The following is a 23,258-nucleotide window of genomic DNA, read 5'->3' on the forward strand; positions in this document are numbered from 1 at the left end:
GGGGGCGTGCAGGAGGCAGCCAACCAAGGATTCTCTCTTATCATTGATGTTTCTATCTCTCCCTCTCCCTTCCTCTCTGAAATCAATAAAAAAAACTATAGTAAAAAAAACAACAACTGTTGAAAACAATACAGACAATGAGAGCAGGTTTTATGCGTCTGTCATCTTTCTCTTCCCCTGCTTTCCTACTTCTGTAGGGTTCACCTAGAAAATATGAGAGACAAGAGGTAAAATTCAGTACCAAACACGTTCCTGGCAATTTTGTCGGAAGTAGTCCGGAGCTGACTGAGGAGCCAGCCTTCACGTGAGAACTCAAGCCCCCCACTGGTGACCTGTCTGGCAGGTCAGGCAATGGAAACCGCGCTTCCCCTGAATGGCGGTCAGAGCCAGAGGGGCACTCCTCGCTCCGCCGACTAGGATTTCTACAATATTATACTTGAGATGCATTTGTCCGCTTCCTTATACTTTACTCTCTAAAATTCAGCACTTTAAAGCTCGCTGATTTTTTTTTAAAGGACTACTGGTGTTTCCTGTGCTTTTAAAATTTGAAATATGTATTTATATATGAATGAGTGAAAATGAATGCTTCACTTAGACAAGTGACCCATGTTCAGTTGAACATCCCTGTTACTGCGACATTTACTCCCATCTCTATCTCCAGGACACAGAGCGGAGCATGTTAAGTGTTCGGCAAACACTGAAGGAAGGAATATGGCTTATGGGCACTAACAGTGATTCACTTGTATAGTTGAGACTTAAAATATCTTTGCACTTAGGATCCTATACATGGAAAAGGAAATAATTAAAGGAAAAACATTTTAATAACATGGAAATGAAATAATGCTCCACTACCATTATACCCAAATAAGAAAGACACCCAGTGACCACAGGGGACATGGTAGACCCCTTGCTCTCCCACACTGAACTGTTCCGAGCTCTCCAGACAAGACTTGGTGCCCAAGGGCCCTGCGCCTTCCTCACAGGCCTCTGCGTCTCCGTGGCAGGTCCACCCTGGCCGGTGTCCCCTCCAAGCCAACACTCTCCCTCACTAGGGCAGCTCACTCCCAGTCCTGGTACTGCGTTCATCTCACTGAGGCCCAGCCAGGTGTGTGGGCGCCTGTTGTGTGCTAGGCTACAAGCTCCTCTTTAGAAGCTGGCTCCTGGGTACAGGGCAAACCCTTTTGAATGGAGTATGTTTGCTTTTACCTCATCACTGGTGAGTTGCTTTGCTCTCAGTAATCCTTGAGGCTTTTCTTCTTCTGATCCTTCATCGCTGTCTGACAAACAGATTCTGGCCTGTGCCTCTGAAAGCAAAGGAATTGAGACATGAGACTGACCCTCCAAGATGAGACCCATTTACTCCTGAATTTTTCTTCTGAATTCGCACTGTCACTGTCCACTGTGCGTGTTCCCTCGAGGAGCCAACAGTTTTTTTAAAGTTGTGATGAGAGGTACAAACAGGTGGGCAAAGGTAGGAAAGAACTCTGTGCCAACGTGTGCTTGAGTTTCGCAAGGAGACCAGAGTGTCAATAACGAGGGCCAGCAATGGGAACTTGTGAGAGGGGCCTAAGGGCCCCGTGCCGCTGTGCCGAGGTAACGAAGCCACTGTGATAGCCATAACCTGCAGGTCCTCCTCCGTACAAATGCCTGTCAGCCTACTTTTGCCCACCCCTGTGTGACTGGCAGAAATAACTTAGATTTGAGGTTTGTTCTCAGAAAAATTGTCTAATCACTTTTAAATACCCACGAGGCTTAGAGCACACATTTTTAAAAAACTGCCAAGTTTAATATTGGGTCCTTAATTATACAAGCAAGCAAACTGCCTATCACACATTTTCCTCCATAGGACAGAATTATTTAATTGATTTCCTTTATTTTGCGTTAGTTGCCCAGCTTAGCTTTTCTATGGGAAAGTGGTCCTAACAACAACAAAAATAACCCATAGACACAGACATTTTCTGTGCTGAAGGGTGCTGAAGGCCTGGGACGGGGGCCAAGGGTGGGCTAGACGGGGTCAATGGGGGAGAAGGGGGACATATCCAATATTTTCAATAATAAAGAATTATTAAAATAATAAGAGACCTCTGTACCGCTAAGAAACAGCAGGCCAGGGAATAAGAGCCCACCAGGGCAAAAGCAGGCACCGTGGCTCAGTTGAAATGTTACCTCCACACCGACTCATCTCCGAGTTCCCCTGGGACTGGTTTTGAATTACCTTCCTCCTCCTCGCTGTCACTGTGGGACTCTTGGTAGCGGGCACTCGGGCCCTGCCGATTCTGCTTCCCCCGAAGACGGATTGTCCCTCGGCGAGTAGAAGCCCTCAAGCGTTGTTTTTCTTTCTGTAAAGAAGCCAATAAACCAGTGAACTTAAAAATGAACAACTTTTGTGCTCACTGGAACCTACTTTTATGTGTTCCCCGTGTCTGCAGAGTACAGATCTCTCCAAGCCACACCTGGTACCTCACACAGCGCTTGCCTGTTCAGTTCTAAGGCGTGAAGGCCACACCAGGGTGAAGAGGCAGACGGCCCCTCACACCGTCCGTCCGATCAGAACTGGCACAGGCACAGCCTCGGGAGCCGCCACGTCCCCTGTGCTGCCAGTCAGAGCCCAGAGAGCAGCGACCAGCTGAGCCATGTCCTCATGCCCAGCAATGCCTGAGGGAGGCCGTTTCTGTTCCCAAGAGACAGACACCTGACTGGCCCAGGCTCCACCAAAGCACCACAGAGCCCAGATATTCCTGTCTGGGCCCCTCAGCTCCCGACAACAGGGTGAGAACGTGCAGGCAGGGGAGGGTCCCTGAGCCCCAAAGTAGAGCCTTCATCCCCTTCATCTGCCTGGCACTCCACATGTTGGGGTTCATAAAGCAGGGCCAGTATCGAATGAGTCAGGAATGTCCTTTGACCTTCCTATATCACTTCTTATCTGGCTAACACAATTTTGTGATATCTCTCAAAGGCTACATTTTTTTAAAAAATTACGTTTTCATCTGAAACCTCACAGATTGGAGGGAGAGCACCTGAGTGTCTGGTTTGCTCTGTCTCACCCATGGCTGTTGGCATTACTGTGGTTAACCACACGTTTAGGAGGTTAAGCTGGCTCCCTGATAACCACAGGAGGTAAACTGCCTGTGGCAATAAGAAGTGGCGAATTAATATTCTGGAAAGCACAACTCTTAGCACCCCCAAGTCCCAGGATAAAGCGCAGCCAACACACCTTAATCTTCTCGGTGCGCTGGCACTCGGGGTCACAGCCAGCTATTGGTATGATCCTAATCTTCTGCGTCCTTGAGCATCTGTCAGCGAGCGGCAGGGTCATCTTCTTATGGGTGGCATAGTCCGTAGAGTGAGGTCTGCAGGAAAGGAACAAAAATGCCTGTTTACTAAGAACACTGAAGGCAATCATAGCGCACAAACTGCTGTGGACAATGACTACCTCCCTTGAGCAGAGCAGGAGCAGGGCCCCGGCCCTGGTGCTCCTGCCCCCCCCCCCCCCCCCATTCTCTGGCTCCCGAGGACTGCCTTCCTCCACCCCAACCCCTGAAGAGTCGGATGGGGTGAAGTGGGAGTGGAGTGGAGGAGGAGAGGCCATGGCAGGGTAAGGGCTTTTATAAAGAAAACCCCAACCACAATCCTAGAAGAGAAGGGAAGGGAAGCTCAGTTCCGCGAGGGTGGCGCAAAGGCCGGAAGGCACAGTTTCAGAACTAAAGATGAGTCCCTCCATCTGAGTAAAATCGGAAGGAAGGTCAAAACAAGGAGAAGGGTCACAGTGGTCTGGGGCCTCATGACCGCTCAGGGGGCCACGTGGGACAGGAGCCCCTGCACCCTGGCTAAAGGAGAGCGGCTTTAAGTGCATCAGGAGGGAGTCTGGAAGGAGAGCATGGCTGTGAGAGAAGGGACGGGAGGAATGAAACTGTGATGGGCGGTGAAGTACTGTCCCAGCGTGCAGCATGGGCACGGTGGAAAACACGCACAGAGCCCTGTCCTTCAGGGTGCCACTCCAGAGGAGACCATTAGGCGGTTGGATCTGAGCCACAGTTAGTGTGCCAGGTCTGCACGACATAATTTTATGTATTATTTGACTTAACTGATACAACATCCCTGTGAGGTAGATGTTTCCATTTTATAGATGAGGAAACCAAACATTTGTGAGATCAAGACTCCTCCTCAAGCTCACATGGTCAGATGTGAAACACACAACCTCAGAGCCACCCATTACAGTCTTTAAAACAGAGCACAGGATAAACTGATGAACAAAATAGGTCTGGAGGTATGATGCATGGAACAGACTGACAGATTAACCAAAGAACTTATATGCATACTAGAGGCCCAGTGCATGAATTCATGCACAGGTGGGGTCTGGCCAGCACAGCCCCAATTGGCGGATTAGGGCTGCACCTGTCAGGAGGAGGTTGGCTGGCTGGCCTGCCTCCGAATGGGGCTGGGGGAGGGGCCATGAGAGGTTGACCAGCCAGCCCCACCTGACTGGTGCGAGGGGGGCTGATCAGAGTGGAGCTGGCTGGTGGGAGGGGCCATGGACCAATCAGGGTGGTGGGGGCTGATCTGGAGTGGAGCTGGCTGGGGGGAGGGGCTGCAGGAGGTTGGCCAGCCAGCCCCACACCCTATTGGTATGGGGGGGGTGACCAGGGGCGGGGTTGGCCAGGGGAGGGACTGCAGGCCGATTGGATGGTAGGGGCCCAGCAGGGGTGAGGCCGGCCAGGGAGAGGGGCTGCAGGCTGATGGGGGTGGTGGGGACCCAGAGGGGGTGGGACCAGCCAGGGGGAGGGGCTGCAGGAGGTTGGCCGGCCCCACCCCCTATTGGGGTGGGGGGTATTCAGGGGTGGGGCTGGCTGGGGTGAGGGGCCACACCCCCTGATCAGGCCGGTTCGCTGGCCGCAGTGGGGATCATAGCGACTGGTCATTCTGGTTGTTACGGTGTTACGGTCACTGTCTTTTTATATATATAGATGTGCATAGCCCATGGACACAGACAACAGTGTGGTGAAGGCCTGGGGCAAGGTGGGAGCTGGTAGAGAGGGTAACGGGGTGGGGCGGAATGGGGAACATCTGTAATACTGTCAGTAATAATAAAACAAATTTTTAAAAAACCCAGAGCAGCCCTAGCCAGTTTGACTCAGTTGATAGAACATCAGCTGGTGGACTAAAGGGTCTCAGATTCCATTCTATTCAAGGGCACGTGCCTCAGTTGCAGGCTCGATCCCTGGCCTAGTCGGGGCATGTGCAAGAAGCAACCAATCAATGTGTTTCTCTCACATTGATGTTTCTCTTTGTCTCTCACCCTCACTTTCACTCTCTCTAAAAATAAAATAAACAAATAAACAGAGCAACAGAATTATCAAGTCTCTGCACAACATGATTCTTATCATAAAATTCACCCATTTAAATATACAATTAAATAATGTTTTAATTTACAAAGTTGTGCAACAACCATCTGATTTGCACTACAGCAATCTGATTTGAGAGCTTTTCCATGACCCCTAAGAAAAGCCTTGTGCATGCTGCTACAGTCTTTAAAGTGTCCTTCAGAGGGGAGCAGTGAGAAGGAGCCATCGTGCAGTGCCCAGGGAAGGGCAGAAGCACAGACACGCAGCACTGAGCCTGCTTGGGGTCAGGCAGCAGCCTGTCACACCATCTAGCTCTTCTGCATGCACACACCAACATACTCATGACGAGTTAGCTTCCCGGGTGAATTCCAGGAAAGGGAAAGGACACGCTGACCAGCAGAGCAGCACAGACAGGTCTTCAGGCCTCTGGAGGTGCACTGGTCAAGGTGAATTCATACACTGGTCTTCTGGTTTACACACTGTCTCCTGGTGGTCTGAGAGCATGAGCTGGCTCCCCGAGAAACTGCAACTTGCAGCAAAGGTGAAAAATAGAACGGGAACCAGACCATGGTCCTTGGTGAACTGTACCTTGAAATTAGGTCATCAGGGCTGAGTTGGGCTTTTTGCACAACCTCTCTCTTCCTTGTTGCTCTTTAATTGCAAATAATAACAACGCATCAGTCTGAATAGTTACCTGAAGGTGAGCTTGGATTTAAAGATGGCTTGTCCCTGCAGACCAGTATCCTCTCTCACAAACAGGTGGCTGTGGTTGCCCTCCAGTGGGGCTCTGTAGACATCGAACACTTCGCTGCCTAAGTGCAGGGACATGCTGCAAACCAGAAGCAGGTGATGTTAGGGCGGCTGGTCAGCCAGTCCTCCAGTTCCCGTGCTACCCTGACCGCTTCACTTAAAACACGGTGGAACTGCAGGGCCCTGTCCTCATCCTGATTCCTCAGAACATACTGTAAATAACTAACCTACTTCCTTCCAAAGCAAACGGTGGTAAAACCCATCTCCTTTCAGCTCGAAATATTGTTGTTTTGTCAACTTCCCAATCTCTACCACTTCATTAGTAAATCAGTTTTTCAAAACACAGCAATGTATAATGTCTCATAGCTCAGTAGGTAGACACCATGAATTCCATCACATCTGGGACCATTGCTAAAGTCTCCCATCAGCCGCAGCCAGTTTTGCTCAGTGGATAGAGGATCAGCCTGCGGACTGAAGGGTCCCGGGTTCGATTCCGGTCAGGAGCACATGCCTGGGTTGTGGGCTCAATCCCCAGTAGGGGGCGTGCAGGAGGCAACCGATCAATGATTCTCTCTCATCATTGATGTTTCTATCTCTCTCTCCCTCTCCCTTCCTGTCTGAAATCAATAAAAATATATTTTAAAAAATATATTATAATAATAAAGTCTCCCACCAGTGCAGCACCATGATCGCAACCCTACTTATTTTTCTCAGCTTTCCCAGAGGCCTAGAGTTTGTTCATGGTTGAATGAGAGATGACCCCAAAATGAGGTCCTACCCAGAAAACTTCACACTCATCGCAGGCCGCCCTCTGGGTGTTTATCGCTGCTCAGGCGTCTGCGCTCACCTTCCATCTGACCACTTCACCATCCGGGCGTTGCTCTCTTGAATCTCGTTTCCCGCTGTGTCTCGGCGCACCCTCCATCGCACAGTGTTTTCTACCTGCTCAGAACACAGAGGCATCAGGCACCGGTGTGACAAGCTGCATGTTCTTTTCTTCTCTTTTTTTTGTTCATCTTTACCTGAGGATATTTTTCCATTGATTTTTAGAGAGAGTGGAAAGGAGGGGGAGAGACAGAGAGAAACATAGATGCGAGAGAGACACATCGATTGGCTGCCTCCTGCACATGCCATGACCAGGGCTGTGATGGAGCCTGTAACTGAGATACATGCCCTTGACCGGGAATCAATTGAGCCCACAATCCAGGCATGTGCCCTTGACCCGAACTGAACTTGGGATCCTTCAGTCTGCAGGCCAATGCTCTATCCACTGAGCCAAGCTGGCTAGGGCACTGCATATTTTTTATTCCTTGAGTGACTTATGATCATGTGCCAAGAATCCATAGGTAGTGATAGAATAGGCCTCCAAAAAAATAGCTGATTGGGCCACACTGCAACCCTTCTGCTACAAGTACCTAGAGATATTGGTTAAACTAACCACACATTTTGTTTAAATCTTTTCTGAGCCCCAGCGCATAGCAGTGGAAGCAGAAGCTAAATGCGATGCAGGAAGGAGTTCTTATCAGTGCATCAAGAGCTTCAAGGGAGACAGGGTGAGGCTTTGGGTCCACCTGAGTAGGCAGTTAGAACCGGCATGTCTGCCTATTGCAGGGCCACCTGAAGGGCCTTGAACCCAATGAAAGAAGGACTAAAAAAGTGCCCCCTAGTCTAATAAGACAACAAAGCTCTGGCCCTGGCTGGTTTGGCTCAGTGGATAGAGCGTCAGCTTGCGGACTGAAAGGTCTTGATTTCGATTCTGGTCAAGGGCACATGCCTGCGTTGCAGGTTCGATCCCCAGTAGGGGGTATGCAGGAGGCAACCAATCAATGATTCTCATCATTGATGTTTCTATCTTCCTCTCCCTTCTTCTCTGAACTCAATAAAAATATATTTAAAAAGCAAACAAACAAACAAAAGCTCTGGACATTCCATTAAATAACATTTTAAAAGAATAAACCATTAAATAATTAACAAATTAAAACTTGAGACTTGTGCTTTGTCCTATTTTTTAATTCAAGTTTACCCTCCCCTTATGGTAGGAAACTCCAAGTCACAAAAGTAGTAAAAAAGTGGATCCTGCTCACGGCCACTAATGGAGCCCCTGGCAGAAGTGCATGGGAAACCCCTGTGAGAGCAATGGTAGTGCCTGGCCATCCCTAGAGGAACTGCCTAATGACGAGGTCCCTTTTTGTGCCCAGTCTGAATTCCCACAAAGGGCCTGAGATAGTTCTATTGTGGGAAGTTGCTATGATCTGTCCACTGTGAAATGTGCAGGCAGTTCCATGGCCCTTGCTACATTATCTTTATCCCAAAAGAGGTAGCCAACAATTTTCAAGAATTTTTGTCTTTTGTCAAAAAATTACAACTACAAATAAAAGATTAGAAAAGTGACAATTCTACTGGGATTAAAAAAGGATGATGTACCTTCTCCCCTAAAAATATTCTGAAAAGGCATTTAATTCCTTGTTCTAAACTGTTATTTATTGATTGAATAGTAAATATGGAAGATCATTTCATAAGCTCAAGTCTCAAGTTATTATCCCGGTATTTTACTTTATGCAAAGGAAAAACTTACCAAAAGAAAGGATTAAAGTGAACTTTACCTTTATTTTTAACCTGGTTCTCTCTTCCTCATCAAGCACTTTCTCGGCTGCAAATTCATCTTCATAATACTGAGGATCAAAAGGTCTAAAAATTGTTTTTAATGTCGATTAGCCATATTTAGTAATGAATATGATTAATACTACAAATTATAATCTTAACAACATGCACCAATGTGTTTTTAAAAATCCAGTAGGCGAATCACTTCATGTAAAAATTTCAAGGAAATATAAAAATTACTGTACTCTCTTGAAATTCGATTTAAAAATATATTACATGAAATAAAATCGAAATGTGACTAAATAATTCAGTCTTCTTCGCTTGATAAAATGTCTTCTAATTATAGGTGACACATGATCTATCTCTCCATATTTTCAAAGAAAAGTGTGATGTTGCCTGGCCAGTGTGGCCCAGTGGTTGATCTCCTAGGAACCAGAAGATCAAGGTTCGATTCCCAGTTGGGGCACATGGCTGGGTTGTGGGCTCAATCCCCAGTGTGGGGCATGCAAGAGGCAGCCAATCAGTGACTCTCTCTCATCATTGCTGTTTCTATCTCTCTCCCCTCTCCCTTCCTCCCTGAAATCAATAAAAATGTTTTTTTAAAAAGAAATGTCATGTTTAACTGCTTGCACTCCTGCGCCTTTGTGAATAATACCAATTAACACTCTTTTCTTGTCCCAAATCATTCTTTTCTAGATTCACGATGGCTTTCATATTGAACATTTGCAATTTCTCTAGCAAACTTCCTCATTCTCATTTTCTGATTTTTAGGCTTTACAGACTAATAAAACATTCCTTTGTTGGCTGAGGCATCTGTTTGTTTTTAAGAAAAGTGCCTAAATGTTACAAGAATTATCAGCATTAAATCTCACTCACATTAGCCCTAACCAGTTTAGCTCAGTGGATAGAGCGTCAGCCTATGGACTGAAGGGTCCTGGGTTCGATTCTGGTCAAGGGCACATGCCTGGGGTTGTGGGCTCGATCCCCAGTAGGAGGTGTGCAGGAGGCAGTCAATTGATGATTCTCTGTCATCATTGATGTTTCTATATCCCTATCCCTTCCTCTCTGAAATCAATAAAAATATATTTTTTAAAAAAGGTTAAAAATCCTCACATTAGAAACTCCATGTTAACATAAAAAAACTCACACACCAGTAATCTATCATTTTTCTACCACAGAACATCATAAACTTATTTTTTCATGAGATGAGAAATCTCCCATCTTTGTGATTCACCAACTCATGATAAATAAGAAAACACATTTACATTCTACATGTTTTCATTCAATATCTTGAGAAAAAGAAAACTTGAATCAGTTCTCTTACTTGGGTTCTATGCTGAGAAATTTGGGTAGCTTAACGAAATGCAATTCGTTTCCTAAATCAGATCTGAAGAAGGGAGTTTCCACTTCTATCCTGGTGTCAGAAATCGGCTCTTCCTCCTGCAGGTCCCAAGGCAATCCCCGTGCATGCTAGAGAAGAACCAGGACGTGAGAGCTTGACGTGACACTGGAAATGCCCAGCTCGCCTCTCGCACCAGGCAGATGCAGGTTTGACCAGAAGTACAATTAGACACCAGTTTAGGGATAAAGCAGTTAGCAACCCCTCCAGACCTTTCCCTAAAGTTTCATCCTCTCTTCTCCTACCCCCACCACAAAATTCACAAGAGTTAGTAGCCTGTGTTACCAGAAAAAGAAAAAAAAAGTCTATTTTGCTGACATACCGAGTTTGCATAAGATATTTAACAAAAAAAAAGAGAAAAAAAATAAAATAAAAAAATAAAAGTGAAAAAAAAAAGATATTTAACAACAGAAGTGTGAAATTATGCAATCCCTCAAAGCTAAGTAACTATTACAATTGGCACAGGTTTGAATAACTTTTAAATCAAAGGTTTTTAAATTTTGAGTCATGACAGTCTAGCTTCTAAAGCTTGACATCAACCTCATTCTAAGCAGTTCCTTTTATGCCCCATAACAGCCAGAAATTCGCATCACAGCTAAGAAAGTCACCCATTCACCAGATGTTTCAGGCTGTTCTTCTCCCTGTGCTCTCTCCACATGAAAGTCAGGGCTTCTGGAAATTCTCCCTTCGCTTTGAACAGTGGGACCAGTTGAGATTAGTGACCGTACTTACAACAGGCTGTCCTAGAACAGGTGGTTGACTGTCATCATCACTCTCGGAAGAAATATCATCTATGTTTCCAAACAGATCCATGGTCCACTAGAAGCTTCCATGTTGGAGAGAAATGCACAGTTGAAATTTCTCTGAAAAATTCTTCAGATGGTTCTTAGCCTATCACTTCAACATATTCCCAAGATTCATAAACCAAATCTCAACAAACCTAACCTCAAACGGGCTCCCTGAGCCTGGCCCTCAGAAGCCTGAGGAGAGTATCTATGGAGAAGGAAGGTGATAAATTTGGTGGAAAGCAAAGTTGTTGTGACGGTCAGCTTTCAAGATACTTCTCAATTCCTGCCTCTGATATCCTTGCCCTTGTGTGGTCCCCTCCAACACTGTGTCCTGGTTGGTCTGTGTGATCAATAGAATATAACCTCACTTCCAAGGCTAAGCCATGAACTTATGGCTTTCTTTTTTTTTTTTCTTTTTTTACTTTTTTGGGGGGTTAATCCTCACCTGAGGATATTTTTTTCCATTGATTTTTAGAGAAAGTGGAGGGATGATGGGAGGGGGAGAAAGAGAAACATCGACTGCTTTGCCTTCTGCACATGCCCCACCTGGGGCCAGGATCAAACCTGCAACCCAGGTATGTACCCCTGACCAGGAATCCTTGGGTTTGCAAGCTGATGCTCTAACTACTGAGCACACCAGCCAGGGCAAACTTGTGGCTTTTCTGCCTTGATTTCTCTTTTGGGTCACTGGCTTTAGAGAAAGCTAGCTGCCATGATGCAAAGGCACTCAAGCTGCTATGGAGAGGCTGTGGTGAGAAACTGAGACCTCCTGCCAAGAACCGGGGGAGCCGGCTTAGAAACAGATCCTTCAGCCCCAGGCAAGCCATCAGATAATGCAGTCTCAGCATTATCCAATGTCTTTTAAAAAATATATATTTTATTGATTTTTTTATAGAGAGGAAGGGAAAGGGAGAGGAATAGAGTGTTTGAAACATCGATGAGAGGAAGATCGATCAGCTGCCTCCTGCACATCCCCCACTGGGGATGTGCCCGCAACCAAGGTACATGCCCTTGACCGGAATTGAACCTGGGACCTTTCAGTCCGCAGGCCGACGCTCTATCCACTGAGCCAAACCAGTCAGGGCTCCAATGTCTTGATTGCAGCCTCTTGAGAGACCCCAAGCCAGCACCACCCTACTGAGCCCGCCCTAACCCTCAGAAATTGTGAGGTATGCTAAATACTTATTATTTTTAGCTGGCCTCTCAAGGGAGGTAGCTGGAGAAGGTAAGGGGTGGTATGCAGGTCACATGAGATGTGTACCCCAACAATCCTATCTCCCTAAGTCTTTGGGTTCCCTTCACATAATTCCAGGGAAGCTTGGACATTTCAACTTCATTAAATGGAGGTAACCATTGAGTTTGCTTTCATTAACGAAACAAGTAGAGAGCCATGTCCTGTTGTATGTGCTAACACATCAAACTCAGAATATACACGTGCACCCAGATCAGTAAATTTGGCCCAAACTAGTGTTCCAGTCTGTCCTTCATCTCATTATTAGACCCACTTCCACACATATTCCCCAGGCTCTGCCTGTATTTATTAGGAAAATATTGTAGTTCTTTTGGTGCATAAGCTATTTCTAGTCCGTTTGTGCTTTCTTTGCTAAGTGATGAGATCCTAGTGATGGGTCACTGGTAAAAAGTGGGTCAGTTGGATGAGTCAAGAATGGAAACTGGCCCAGGTCTTGTTATCACAGTGTTTTCAAACAGAATAGGACAGTTTCCTCAGGACAGGGAGGCTGAGTGACTGGAAATTGAGCTTTTGAGCTTTGACTGGAAATTGAGGTTTTGAGCTTCATCTGAGTCCAGATTTCCTCATTAATAGTTTCCTTCTCCACCAAATGCCCTTTCACACAAAGACCTGGCGAGGCTGTGAATTTAGTTGACGTGGTAATTCTGCAGTCACATGATTAAATGCTGTTCGATTTTCAGTGACCTTAGCCCTCTGACTGTAAATATGAGATTCCTTCAGGGCAGTCACGAAAGCACACTGGTTCTCTGACCATGACTGGAGCTAAACATTTAAAAGACCTAAGCTGGTGCCTGGCCCGTGTGGCTCCGTTGGTCGAGTGTCATCCTGCACACCGAAAGGTTGCCAGTTCAGTTCCCTGCAGGGCTTGTACGAAGGCAACCAGTAGATGTTTCTTTCTCTCTCTCTCTCTCTCTCTCTCTCTCTCTCTCTCTCTCTCTCTCTCTCTCCTCTCTCTAAGCATATCCTCAGGTGAGGATTAAAAAATAAATTAATTACTTAAAAAGACCTAAGCTTGTGATTTTGTTTCTGTAAGTGCCCTGGGGCACTCAGAAGTATCCACCCCACCCTAGCTGGCGTGGCTCAGTTGGTTCAGAGTTGTCCCATGCACTGAGAAGTTGCGGGTTCGATTCCCAGGTCAGGGCACATACCAGGGTGGCTGGCTTGATCCCCAGTGGGGGGCATGCAGGAGGCAGCCAATTGAGGTTTCTCTTTCATCACAGGTCTCTCCCCGTCCCCTGTCCCCCACCCCGTTCCTGTCTCTAAGCATGTCCTCTGGTGAGGATTAAAAATAAATAATAACTAAAAAAAAAATAAAGAAGACCTAAGCTTGTGGTCATTTCTGGGACACTTAGAAGTATCCATCCCACACAGCAGACTTACAGCCCTCACTGCCACACAAGGGGAGCAGCCACCTGAGCCCCAGCCAAGGGGGGAACCTGATGAGCAGCATCTGCTCCCCAGTGCTGAGGAGCCCAGTCCTGCGTGCAAACCCACACCAACCTCCAAAAAGCATCTCTGAGGATTTGTTTCCTCAGGCCCTAGCTGGGCAACAGGAAACATACCAGTTGCCTATACAGAAGTTACCTTAAAAAAATATACTTAGGTTTCAAGTTGTTAATAACGTTACAAAAAGTATAAAAGGAGACGGCTAAGGGCTCACAGAAGTAGCAAATTCAGAGCGAAGAGGTGGGATCCCTAACTGAGCTTGTGGGACGGAGCTTTACCTCAGCAAGTGTCCAGCTGCCGCTGGGTCTCTGGGGGAGCAGGGCAGAGCTGGCCTCCAGGTGTCAGCAACACTGCAGGCTGGAGCGGGCTGCTGTGGGAGGAGCTGCCCCTGTGGGGCCAAGGAGTGCTGCCCCCCAGAGACCTGCAAGGCAACAGGAAGCCCCCAGAAGGTCCCACCAACAAACAGGAAGAAGCAATCTTTTCTTTCCTGTCTAGGCTTCCAGCCAGGCTTCTGTGGCGCCCCCTAACAGGGGGCTGCAGGCAAAGCTGGAACGTGATTGGCCCCAGCATCGCTAAGCGTGGGGAGAAAGAAAAAGAAAACTGCTCCATGTTGCTTCTTGGGAAGATAGTCTACAGCAAAGGCGGTCAGTGCCTCAGCTCACAAAACCACCAGAACTATGTGACTCTCATAAAAATAGCCATCTCCTAACAGTGGGGTGTCAAGAACAGGTCCGATCAGCCCTGGCCAGTTGCTCAGTGATTAGAGCGTCAGCCCACAGAATGAAGGGTTGCGGGTTCGATTCCCAGTTAAGGGCACATACCTGGGCTGCAGTTTGATCCCTGGCCCTGGTTGGGGTACATGCAGGAGGCAACCAATCGATGTGTCTCTTTCACATCGATGTTTCTCTCTCTCTCTCTCTTCCTCTCCCCCTTCCCTCCCCCTTCCATTCTCTCTAAGAAGTCAAAGGAAAAAAATATCTTTGGGTGAGGACTGACAAAAAACAAAGGGCAGATGGGGGAGGCCTACCTTGGGATCATTCAATAAAGGTAGCCAGCAATTCTAAATACCATCAATGATAAAATGTTCTTTCCCAAAACAAAACTTCTGTTGCTTTAACTTTTTACACTTGCTGCAATTACAGTTGAATGTTGTTTTAATAATATATGTGTAATATTCAAATTAGCACATATGATTTATCTTTAAATAAAAATTGCAAACACACTGAAGTTACTTTGGGAACTCTGGTGATACAATCAACCTCCCAACACCCAGGGAATCAGTCACACGTGTTTAAAGAGTAGTTTCACAACAGTTCAGAATAAGTCAAGCTCATTTTGGGTGCAGTTTATATTTTCAGTTCATGAAGGACTATGCATTTCTGTGTTTAAACAGTAAACAGCACAACGATAAAAGTGAAGAAATGGAACTTGACTTCAATTCTGCCATTCTATGTGATTAGTTTTTAATTGTGTTTAATTTTTTTCCCCACTGCAGACACTGAAAACTTCTAGAATTAATCTAGGAGGAAAGGAAGAGTTGAAATTTCTGGCATTTATTATGAAATGAGATTTTATGAATTGCTATCAGTGTATCCTTATATGTAACTTTTCCTAATAATGAGTATCTGGTGCTTTATAAGACTTTTGAAATTAAAATTAATGAAGTATTCTTTGATAAACTATAAGTGAAAATTGACAAATCTACCTATATTGAAAATGAATATGCATTTAAAAATTCAATTGTGCCCAGCTGATATGGCTCAGTGGTTGAGCGTCAACCTATGAACCAGTAGGTCACAGGTTTGATTCCTGGTCAGGGCACATGCCTGGGTTGCAGCCTCAATCCCCCCAGGTGGCATGCAGGAGGCAGCCAATCAATGATTCTCTCTCCCTCTCCTTTCCTCTCTGAAATCAATAAAAATATATTCTAAAAAATTCAATTGTCACAAAATCACTGACAAATTTGTAAAAGATAAGTCTTGAAACAGAAACTGTAATTTTATTATTCACGACTGTGACAGGCTATTGTGTAGGTATACATTTTCCCCATTTTAAAAAATCATATTATAACTAAACAATATTAAAACATTAATTTTTTCCTTAAAAACAAACAAACAAAAAAAAACTATGTTGCTTTGGAAGAGAGAGTCAGAATGAAGGCTCTTTAAAGCCATGAGAGGAGTTTCAACTTGATAGGAAAAACAGCAAAGGGACTGAAGGTTTCCGAGTTAGGAACGTGACCGATAGTGATTCAGAACCTTCTCCTGATGTCGCTTTTCTTCCTCTGCAACCAGGTAGGCTTCCCACAACCACCACACCCAGACGGCACTAACAGCAGTAGAAGGAAGTGGGGTGCAGTCCAATCACAGGGGAAAGATTAGTGCATGTAGGAGAGCACTACAGAAAAGACACGTGTGGGGTGGATTTAAAACCTCTGCAAATTCTTTGCTAATTCCTACCATCAAGAGGTGTCAAACTCCCACCCTGTGAATATGGGCTTGCATCACTGACTTATTTCAAATGACCAGAATGTGGTGGATTTTGATGGGGCTTTTTTTTTTTTTAATATATTTTATTGATTTTAGAGAGGAAGGGAGAGGGAGAGAGAGATAGAAACATCAATGATGAGAATCATTGATTGGCTGCCTCCTGCACGCCCCCTCCTGAGGATCAAGCCCGCAACCCAGCATGTGCCCTTGGCCAGAATTGAACCTAGGACCCTTCAGTTCTCAGGCTGACACTCTACCCATTGAGTCAAACCAGCTAGGGCTTGATGGGACTTTGGATGCTAGTCATAAAAGGAGAAAGCAAGAAACGGTAATACAGCTTCCACCTGGCTCACGCCCTGGGGTACTCACCTGTGGAACTCAGCCACCATGTAGTGCGACGGCAGGGCCAGGACCAGGATGCGACAAGTGAGATACTCGCCTTGTGTGAGAAATCTAAGAGGTGCCAAAATCTCAGTGTTCAAGATAAGTAATATTGCAGTATTTCTCAAGTTCCATGCAAAACAAGACAAAAACAAAACACCATGAACAAAATACAGATTTTAAAGAGAATCTAACCAGCTCTGCCCCTCTCCCTTGCCTTACCCTCACCCCAGTCCTGCCACATCTGTCTTTTTTAAAGGCCTCACATATTTATCACTGACCCAACCTACTAGTGCAGAAACATATTAACAAAGAGGAAAATCATTCTTCAATAATTTCCCAATAAAGCACGCCCAACTGTACAGATAGTAGTGATCTTTTCAGTGATGTGGTAGATTGTAAGCAATCCGGACACAGAATAACCAGGTGAGCTACATCATGTGCAATCCCTTCTAGACCCCGCTTGGTTCTTCCCCAATGGCTCCTCCTGGAGTTGTACCTGATCTTATTGCCAGTTTCCACCGGAATCCGTTGGGGAATAGGCCATTCTGCTTCTGTGACTTGGCCAGGAACCGCTCAATCCTGAAAGTCCTGTGAGAAGACTTGGCAAGAGTCAACTGCACACACCACCATGGCACAGAAAGAGCAGATCCTGTTTTTATGTAAAATGTTGATATTTTGTTCAGCATGGGGTTTTTGACATTCGTTTCAATTTTTTAAAACGTTGCATTACATTATTAATCTTGATTACTGCAGTAGGGAGGGATCCCTCAAAATTCATATCCACCCAGAACCTCAGAATGTGACTCTGGCAATAGGGTCTTAGAGATGTAATTGGTTAAGATGAGGTCACACTAGATTAGGGTTGGCCCTAAACCCACTGACTGTTGTGCACCTGGGAGAGGGAGATCTGGAGATACAGACACAGAGCAGACACACAGGGAAATGGCATGTGAAAAAAGAGGCAGGGACTGAGACCAAGGGTAACTGGGAGTCCCCAGAAGCCAGGACAGGGCAAGGAACCCGATTTGGGACTTCTAGACTCCAGAACTGTGCGAGAATACATTTCAGTGGTTTCAAGCTACCCAGCTGGTGGTACTATGTATTAGTTAGCCCTAGCAAAGTAATACAATTATAGACATTTTTGTGCCCCTTTAAACTCTGTACCGTAGGAAGGATGCCTAACTAGCCCCATCTGGCCCTGCCCAGGAGGCTTCCTTGTGGGGGACGGGAGGGGGTGCATCAGAGCAGCAGGAATTCACTATAATCTAAGACTCAAAAATTAGATAAATAAATATAAATATGAAAAAGAAAACCTAAGACTCAACATTAATAAAATCAACTCGCTTTGGGAAAAGTCAATTTCTTAAATAGAGACTTGTCTTTAAAAAACATTTTATTACAATTAAAATTACAGAAAAGCAAATCAATTCATTTCAATCAAAATAACTCATGTGTACATCATATTTATAAGACAAACTGTACAATAAAATATATAAATGTTTTCACACTTTGCGCTTCAGTCATCATCTTCTTCCTCTTCATCACTGATCACGTACTTCTTATGCTTCTTATTTGCTTTATCATCATCTTCTGCTTTTCTTTTTCCAGAAGGTTCACCTTCCTACACAGACAAAAACATTTTCAATCTAAACGTCAACAGAGACTATTTCTAGAAAGGTTTATCAAAGTAGCTCTGAGATGAGTGACTCTATGAAAACTCAAAATCAAATAACTATTTTAAAAAGAACATTCACCAGGTGAATAAAAACGGTGGTCGGGGTCGTAACCGGTTTCCAAATCTACAAGTGCTAGAAGGCATTCAAAACAACTACACCGAGTAATTACACGTAAACTGTGAAAACACAGACAGCCGAGGACTGGCCATGCCCCTGCCTTTCCATTGCTTTCGTGTTTCCTCATGGCTCTTTCCCTTTCCCAGTTTCTCCTTCTACCCATTTTTCTACCTTTGAAGTAATTTGAGTTTTCTAAAGTTTTTGCTGCTTACAAAAATAAGGGAGGGTAAGAAGCTGTATTCTTCTCCTCTCCTATAACTTACACCCTGTTGGGGGAGGGAAGGGAGCACTTTTTGCTCTGTGTTATCCACTCTACCTGCTACTTACTATAATACAGTGATGGCGAACCTATGACACGCGTGTCAGAGGTGACACACGAACTCATTTTTTTGGTTGATTTTTGTTAAATGGCATTTAAATATATAAAATAAATATCAAAAATCTAAATCTTTGTTTTACTATGGCTGCAAATATCACGAAATTTCTATATGTGGCATGGCACCAGAGTTAAGTTAGGGCTTTTCAAAATGCTGACATGCCGAGCTCAAAAGGTTCGCCATCACTGCTATAATACAACAACTTTACAAGGCAGCAAGCATGAGTCCCACCAAAGAGATGAGGAAACTGACCCCGAAATGTGAAATGACTTGCTCCAGGCCTTATAAGTGGTAAAGGGTAGCCCCAAGATTCAGTAATCCAGTTCATTCTAATCTAGACTCATGCCCTTTGCCCCACATATCAAGGAATGCTCTGAGAGGTGGTAATGGTAGTTCTCTGGTATGGGACATCAAGATCTGTAAACTCCCCTGTATCTCACAGGCATACCCAGGCTCATGGTATTAAGGAGGAGTTTCACCTACAAATACTGGAGAGGGACCTAGATCAGGTATGACCCCTTCCTGATGCTCTCCCATTATAACCCACGGCCAGGACTTAAACTGGAGTAATACGAGGAGACAGTGGCAGGAGTTGAGAGGTTCAGGCAGAAGTAAAATCTTTGTTGTCAGGAAAGGGTACAGGACGACCTAACAGAGAGTACTTGGGTGAGGAAGGTGGAGAGTAGTTCCTAAACCAGTGATGGCGAACCTATGACACGCGTGTGAACTCATTTTTTTTGGTTGATTTTTCTTTGTTAAATGGCATTTAAATATATAAAATAAATATCAAAAATATAAATCTTTGTTTTACTATGGTTGCAAATATCAAAAAATTTCTATATGTGACACGGCACCAGAGTTAAGTTAGGGTTTTTCAAAATGCTGACACGCCGAGCTCAAAAGGCTCGCCATCACTGTCCTAAACAGACAGCTAAGAGGCACTCACAGAGTTATAGATTTGTAATTGCGCAGCCTCGAAGAAGGCTACTTGATGGATCACAAGTTAAAATATCCCTTCTGAGAATACGAGGAATAAAGAGAAATCCCACAGCACTTCTCAATTTTTACTCACAGTCTCTGCTTGCCAAGAAATAAAATAGCATCTGCTCAAATAAGGATCCCCATTTGCCAACAGTTCAACACACTGTAAACACATCATTAGGATGTTTCCTACATAATTTATTTGTTTTATATATGCTGCAGAGTGATTTAACAATTTCTGTCCAATTATCTTCCATAGCATGCCACTTCCAACAATGATTGAGAAATATTAAATGTTGTGATTAACAAATAATGCCAAGAATGAAATTCTGCTTCACATAAGAGCTTATAGAAGCTCAGCTCACAGAAGGCCCAAATGATCAAAATACATTAAAATCATGGATAACAGGAACATATGGTATTTTCCTGGGTGACAGAACAATCTTTTGAATAACCCTCCCACTGGAAATAACAATGATGGAAAAGTATAAACAAATCAATGGGATGGCAAGAAAATGAAGTATAATCGGAGGCCAAAAATGAAGTGAAAGCAGGAACCCACAGAGATAAGCAGAGCACTAACGCTGTCCTCCTTGAAGACATTTACCAAGTTCTATGAACTTGAGCGTTAGTTGCTATGCCTTGCAGGGTGCTGAGGACTAGAGACAAAGGCAGAATAATAGCAGGCCCCAAAGCACTACATCTTTAGTGTAATGTGAACCAGAAACAAAGTTTGCAGGGGTCGGCAAACTTTTTTGGAAGAGACCAAATAATAAATGTCTTGGCCTTTGTAAAACATACGGTTTCTGCTGCAACTACTCAACTCTGCCACTGTAACAGGAAAACATCTATAAATGACACACAAATAAGCATGGGTAGGTTCCAATCAACCAGCCATATTAGGTAAGTGGGATGTAATTTCCCAGCCCCTGACTTAATGAATGAAAGGAAGAAATTTTTCTAATCTCAAGCATCAAATGAATTAGCATGGTATTAAAAAGAATTCTAGCCGAAACCGGATTGGCTCAGTGGATAGAGCGTCAGCCTGCGGACTGAAAGGTCCCAGGTTCGATTCCGGTCAAGGGCATGTACCTGGGTTGCAGGCACATCCCCAGTAGGAGATGTGCAGGAGGCAGCTGATCAATGTTTCTCTCTCATCTATGTTTCTAGCTCTCTATCTCTCTTCCTTCCTCTCTGTGAAAAATCAATAAAATATATTAAAAAAAAAAAAAAGAATTCTAGGAAAATTCAGAAATCATTCTTTCAGGTCATCTAAAAAGATCTTATTTCCAGAATATAATTTAAAGTGGGCCCAGGTAGCTGCTCTCTAAATATAAATCAATTATGGAGGAATCCATCAATCTAGGCCTTTAAATTTCTTAGTTCCTGTACTTTTTAATACGTTTTTTTAATTGATTTTTTTTTTTTTTTTAAGAAAGAGGGGAAGGGAGATAGAGAGATAGAAATATCAATGAGAGCATCAATCAGCTGCCTCCTGCACGCCCCGCACTGGGGATAGAGCCCACAGCCCAGACATGTGCCCTGACCAGGAAACAAACCAGCGACCTCCTGGTTCCTGGATGGATGCTCAACCACTGAGCAACACCAGCTGGGCAGTACCTGTACTCTTAGAATTTGAAAAGGATACTGTTAAGAATATAAGTTAAGTCCTGGCCAGTGTAGCTCAGTTGGTTGGAGCATCATCCATACCCAGAAAGGTCACAGGTTCAATTCCTGGTCAGGGAGTGTGCAGGAGAGAGCCAATCGATGTTTCTCTCTCTTTGCCCCCCCTTCCTCTCACTCTAAGAATCAATGAGCATGTCCTTGGTGAGGATTAAAAAACAAATAAACAAATAAAGGTTATATTTAAAAAAAGAATATAAAATGTATTGTTACTCAGTATTATTTCAAGCAGTATTTCATTTAACGAAAAGAAATCAGTTTTTCTACCATCAGAATTATTTCCATAACTTAAAAAAATATATTGAAAAGAAAAAGGGAAAAATAAATACACCCTCTGATCTCCCCACACTGAATGATTTCTAGTTCTCTAGTCGAGCCCTAGTATCTCAGGGCCATGTGTCTTCTCACAGGCCTTTCCATCCGCCAGGTATGCCACCCTGACCGGTATGCCCTGCAAGCGAACACTTTCCGTAACACCCAGTGAAAGGTCTCCTCTGAGCAGCCTTCCAACACCCATCCAAACAGGTGTCAGGCCCTCCCCTGGGACATCCCTGCCCTGTGACTGCACTGGTCTCACTGAGCTTCAGTGAAGTGTGGGGACATCTGTGTGCTCCTGGGCTGAGCTTGTCTTCATTCCAGGAGCTGACTTATAGGCACAGAGGAAACCCCTAAAATTGAATAAATTTGGTTTTACCTCATCACTGGTGAGTTTCTTTGCTTTGAGTAATCTTTGGGCCTTATCTTCTTCTGATCCTTCATCGCTGTCTGACGAATAGATCCTGGCTCGTTCCTCTGAAAGCAAAGGAATAAGGTGTTTGAGAGATTTTCAGAGACAGCTATCTATTCATTCCTGGACTTTTCTTCTGATGAGTATCTTTAATTCCTTCTGCACATTTTCCCAGAGGAAGCAAATAATTTAAAATGTTCTGATTTGAAGAAAGATGTAAGTTTAGATATATTGTAATGAAGCACTTACCCTTTCAAAATACAAGAATGTTTCACATGACCACTTTCAATATTAAAGAGGCTGTGTGCTAGGTGACTAACGAAACAGACACCACTACTCTTCCGAATAAGCTATAAAGCCCAAGTCATTCTTTCATGGAGGGTAATTAAATAATTCCAAAATGAGCTTTGAAGATAGAAGAGGTGGTTTCCTGTTCCTGTAAAGACCTTTTGTTGCCAGGTAGACATTTTGAAAGGAGGTGTAGATGAGAGGTAATCTCTGATGTCCCAGCACAGGTGGACCTCGGGTGGGATAACAGCAGACTGTTTCAGACCAACCCTCTCGCCTCAGAACCCAAAGCCTTCTTCCCCTTCTCCCCACTCCCTACCTATCTGACTACTGGATAGAACTGCATGCTAATGAGCTGGTCTGATAGGTTTTAAATCTCTGGAACGGCGGAACAACCAGAACAACCAGTGGCTATGACACACACCGTGGCAGCCAACCAGCCTGATCCGAGCCCCAATAGGCCTCCAACACCTCAGTCGGGGACGGGGCCGACCAGCCAACCTCCCGCATCCCTTCCCCCCTGCAGGGCCAGCTGGACCCACCCATGCACGAATTCGTGCACAGGGCCTCTAGTATTATATAATTCTCTCCCTAAAAGCAACCTCAATTTTTTGTGCTTATTTTGGTTTTATGTGGTTATTTCCACAACGGATCTTTTCTGTGGGAAATTAGCATTAACAAAAAAATAAAAGGTCCCTGTACTACAGTTCAGAACTAAATCACAGGTAGGAAGGAAGGAGCAAAGCGCGCCAGCACAGAAACAGTCACTGCCAGGAAAGGAGGGGTTTTATAGGACAGTCACAGAGGGGAGATCTAGCTGTTGTTAAAATGTGTCCCTCGACAGGGACAGCTGAGGATGTGCGGTCACCCACAGTACCTCTTACATTGCACACACTCCCGAAGCTCTAACAGCTAATTTGGAGAATTAAAGCCTCACTTTACAGATGTGGTGGTACCC

At 44.7% G+C, this 23,258-nt stretch overlaps 2 protein-coding genes across 13 annotated transcripts in view; both read right to left on the minus strand.

Annotated features, from left to right (window-relative positions):
- Positions 1-17,089, minus strand: LOC118651923 (RNA polymerase-associated protein LEO1-like). Of its 6 annotated transcripts, none has more exons than XM_036301645.1 (11): positions 16,948-17,002; positions 16,437-16,520; positions 10,825-10,918; positions 10,018-10,163; positions 8,696-8,780; positions 6,940-7,034; positions 6,037-6,171; positions 3,215-3,350; positions 2,216-2,339; positions 1,207-1,304; positions 1-204 (listed from the first exon to the last, which is right to left on the minus strand). In XM_036301645.1, the coding sequence occupies exons 3-11, from the start codon at positions 10,903-10,905 to the stop codon at positions 151-153; spliced, it is 954 nt and encodes a 317-aa protein (XP_036157538.1). In that variant the 5' UTR covers positions 10,906-10,918; positions 16,437-16,520; positions 16,948-17,002; the 3' UTR covers positions 1-150. The 6 variants fall into 6 exon arrangements, with proteins under 6 accessions (XP_036157538.1, XP_036157531.1, XP_036157520.1 ...); XM_036301638.1 differs by lacking the exon at positions 16,948-17,002 and adding an exon at positions 13,857-14,150 and having other exon boundaries at positions 16,437-16,766; XM_036301627.1 differs by lacking the exon at positions 16,948-17,002 and having other exon boundaries at positions 16,437-16,766.
- LOC118651892 (RNA polymerase-associated protein LEO1) overlaps positions 16,964-23,258 on the minus strand; it is a 26,099-nt gene continuing 19,804 nt past the window's right edge. For 4 of the 7 annotated variants that reach the window (XM_036301590.1, XM_036301599.1, XM_036301571.1 and 1 more), the window contains 2 exons: positions 21,980-22,077; positions 17,827-18,072 (listed from right to left, as the gene is read on the minus strand). In XM_036301590.1, the coding sequence (XP_036157483.1) occupies positions 17,968-18,072; positions 21,980-22,077 (203 nt within the window). In that variant the 3' untranslated portion in view covers positions 17,827-17,967. Of the gene's footprint in view, positions 17,101-17,826; positions 18,073-21,979; positions 22,078-23,258 lie in introns of those variants that run through there. The other 3 variants (XM_036301605.1, XM_036301563.1, XM_036301614.1) reach the window with 2 other exon arrangements.

Source organism: Myotis myotis, unplaced genomic scaffold (genome assembly GCF_014108235.1).
Source record: "Myotis myotis isolate mMyoMyo1 unplaced genomic scaffold, mMyoMyo1.p scaffold_m19_p_1, whole genome shotgun sequence".
Lineage (NCBI taxonomy): Eukaryota > Metazoa > Chordata > Mammalia > Chiroptera > Vespertilionidae > Myotis > Myotis myotis.

Bases quoted from the DNA above. Each gene is read 5' to 3' on its own strand.
- LOC118651923 (XM_036301645.1), bottom strand. From the start codon at position 10,905: ATGGATCTGTTTGGAAACATAGATGATATTTCTTCCGAGAGTGATGAT. The intron at 10,164-10,824 runs GTAAGTACGGTC...GTTCTTCTCTAG, and splicing joins CTGTTCTAGGACAGCCTGTT to CATGCACGGGGATTGCCTTG. The intron at 2,340-3,214 runs GTGTGTTGGCTG...GCTTCTTTACAG, and splicing joins AGCGCACCGAGAAGATTAAG to AAAGAAAAACAACGCTTGAG.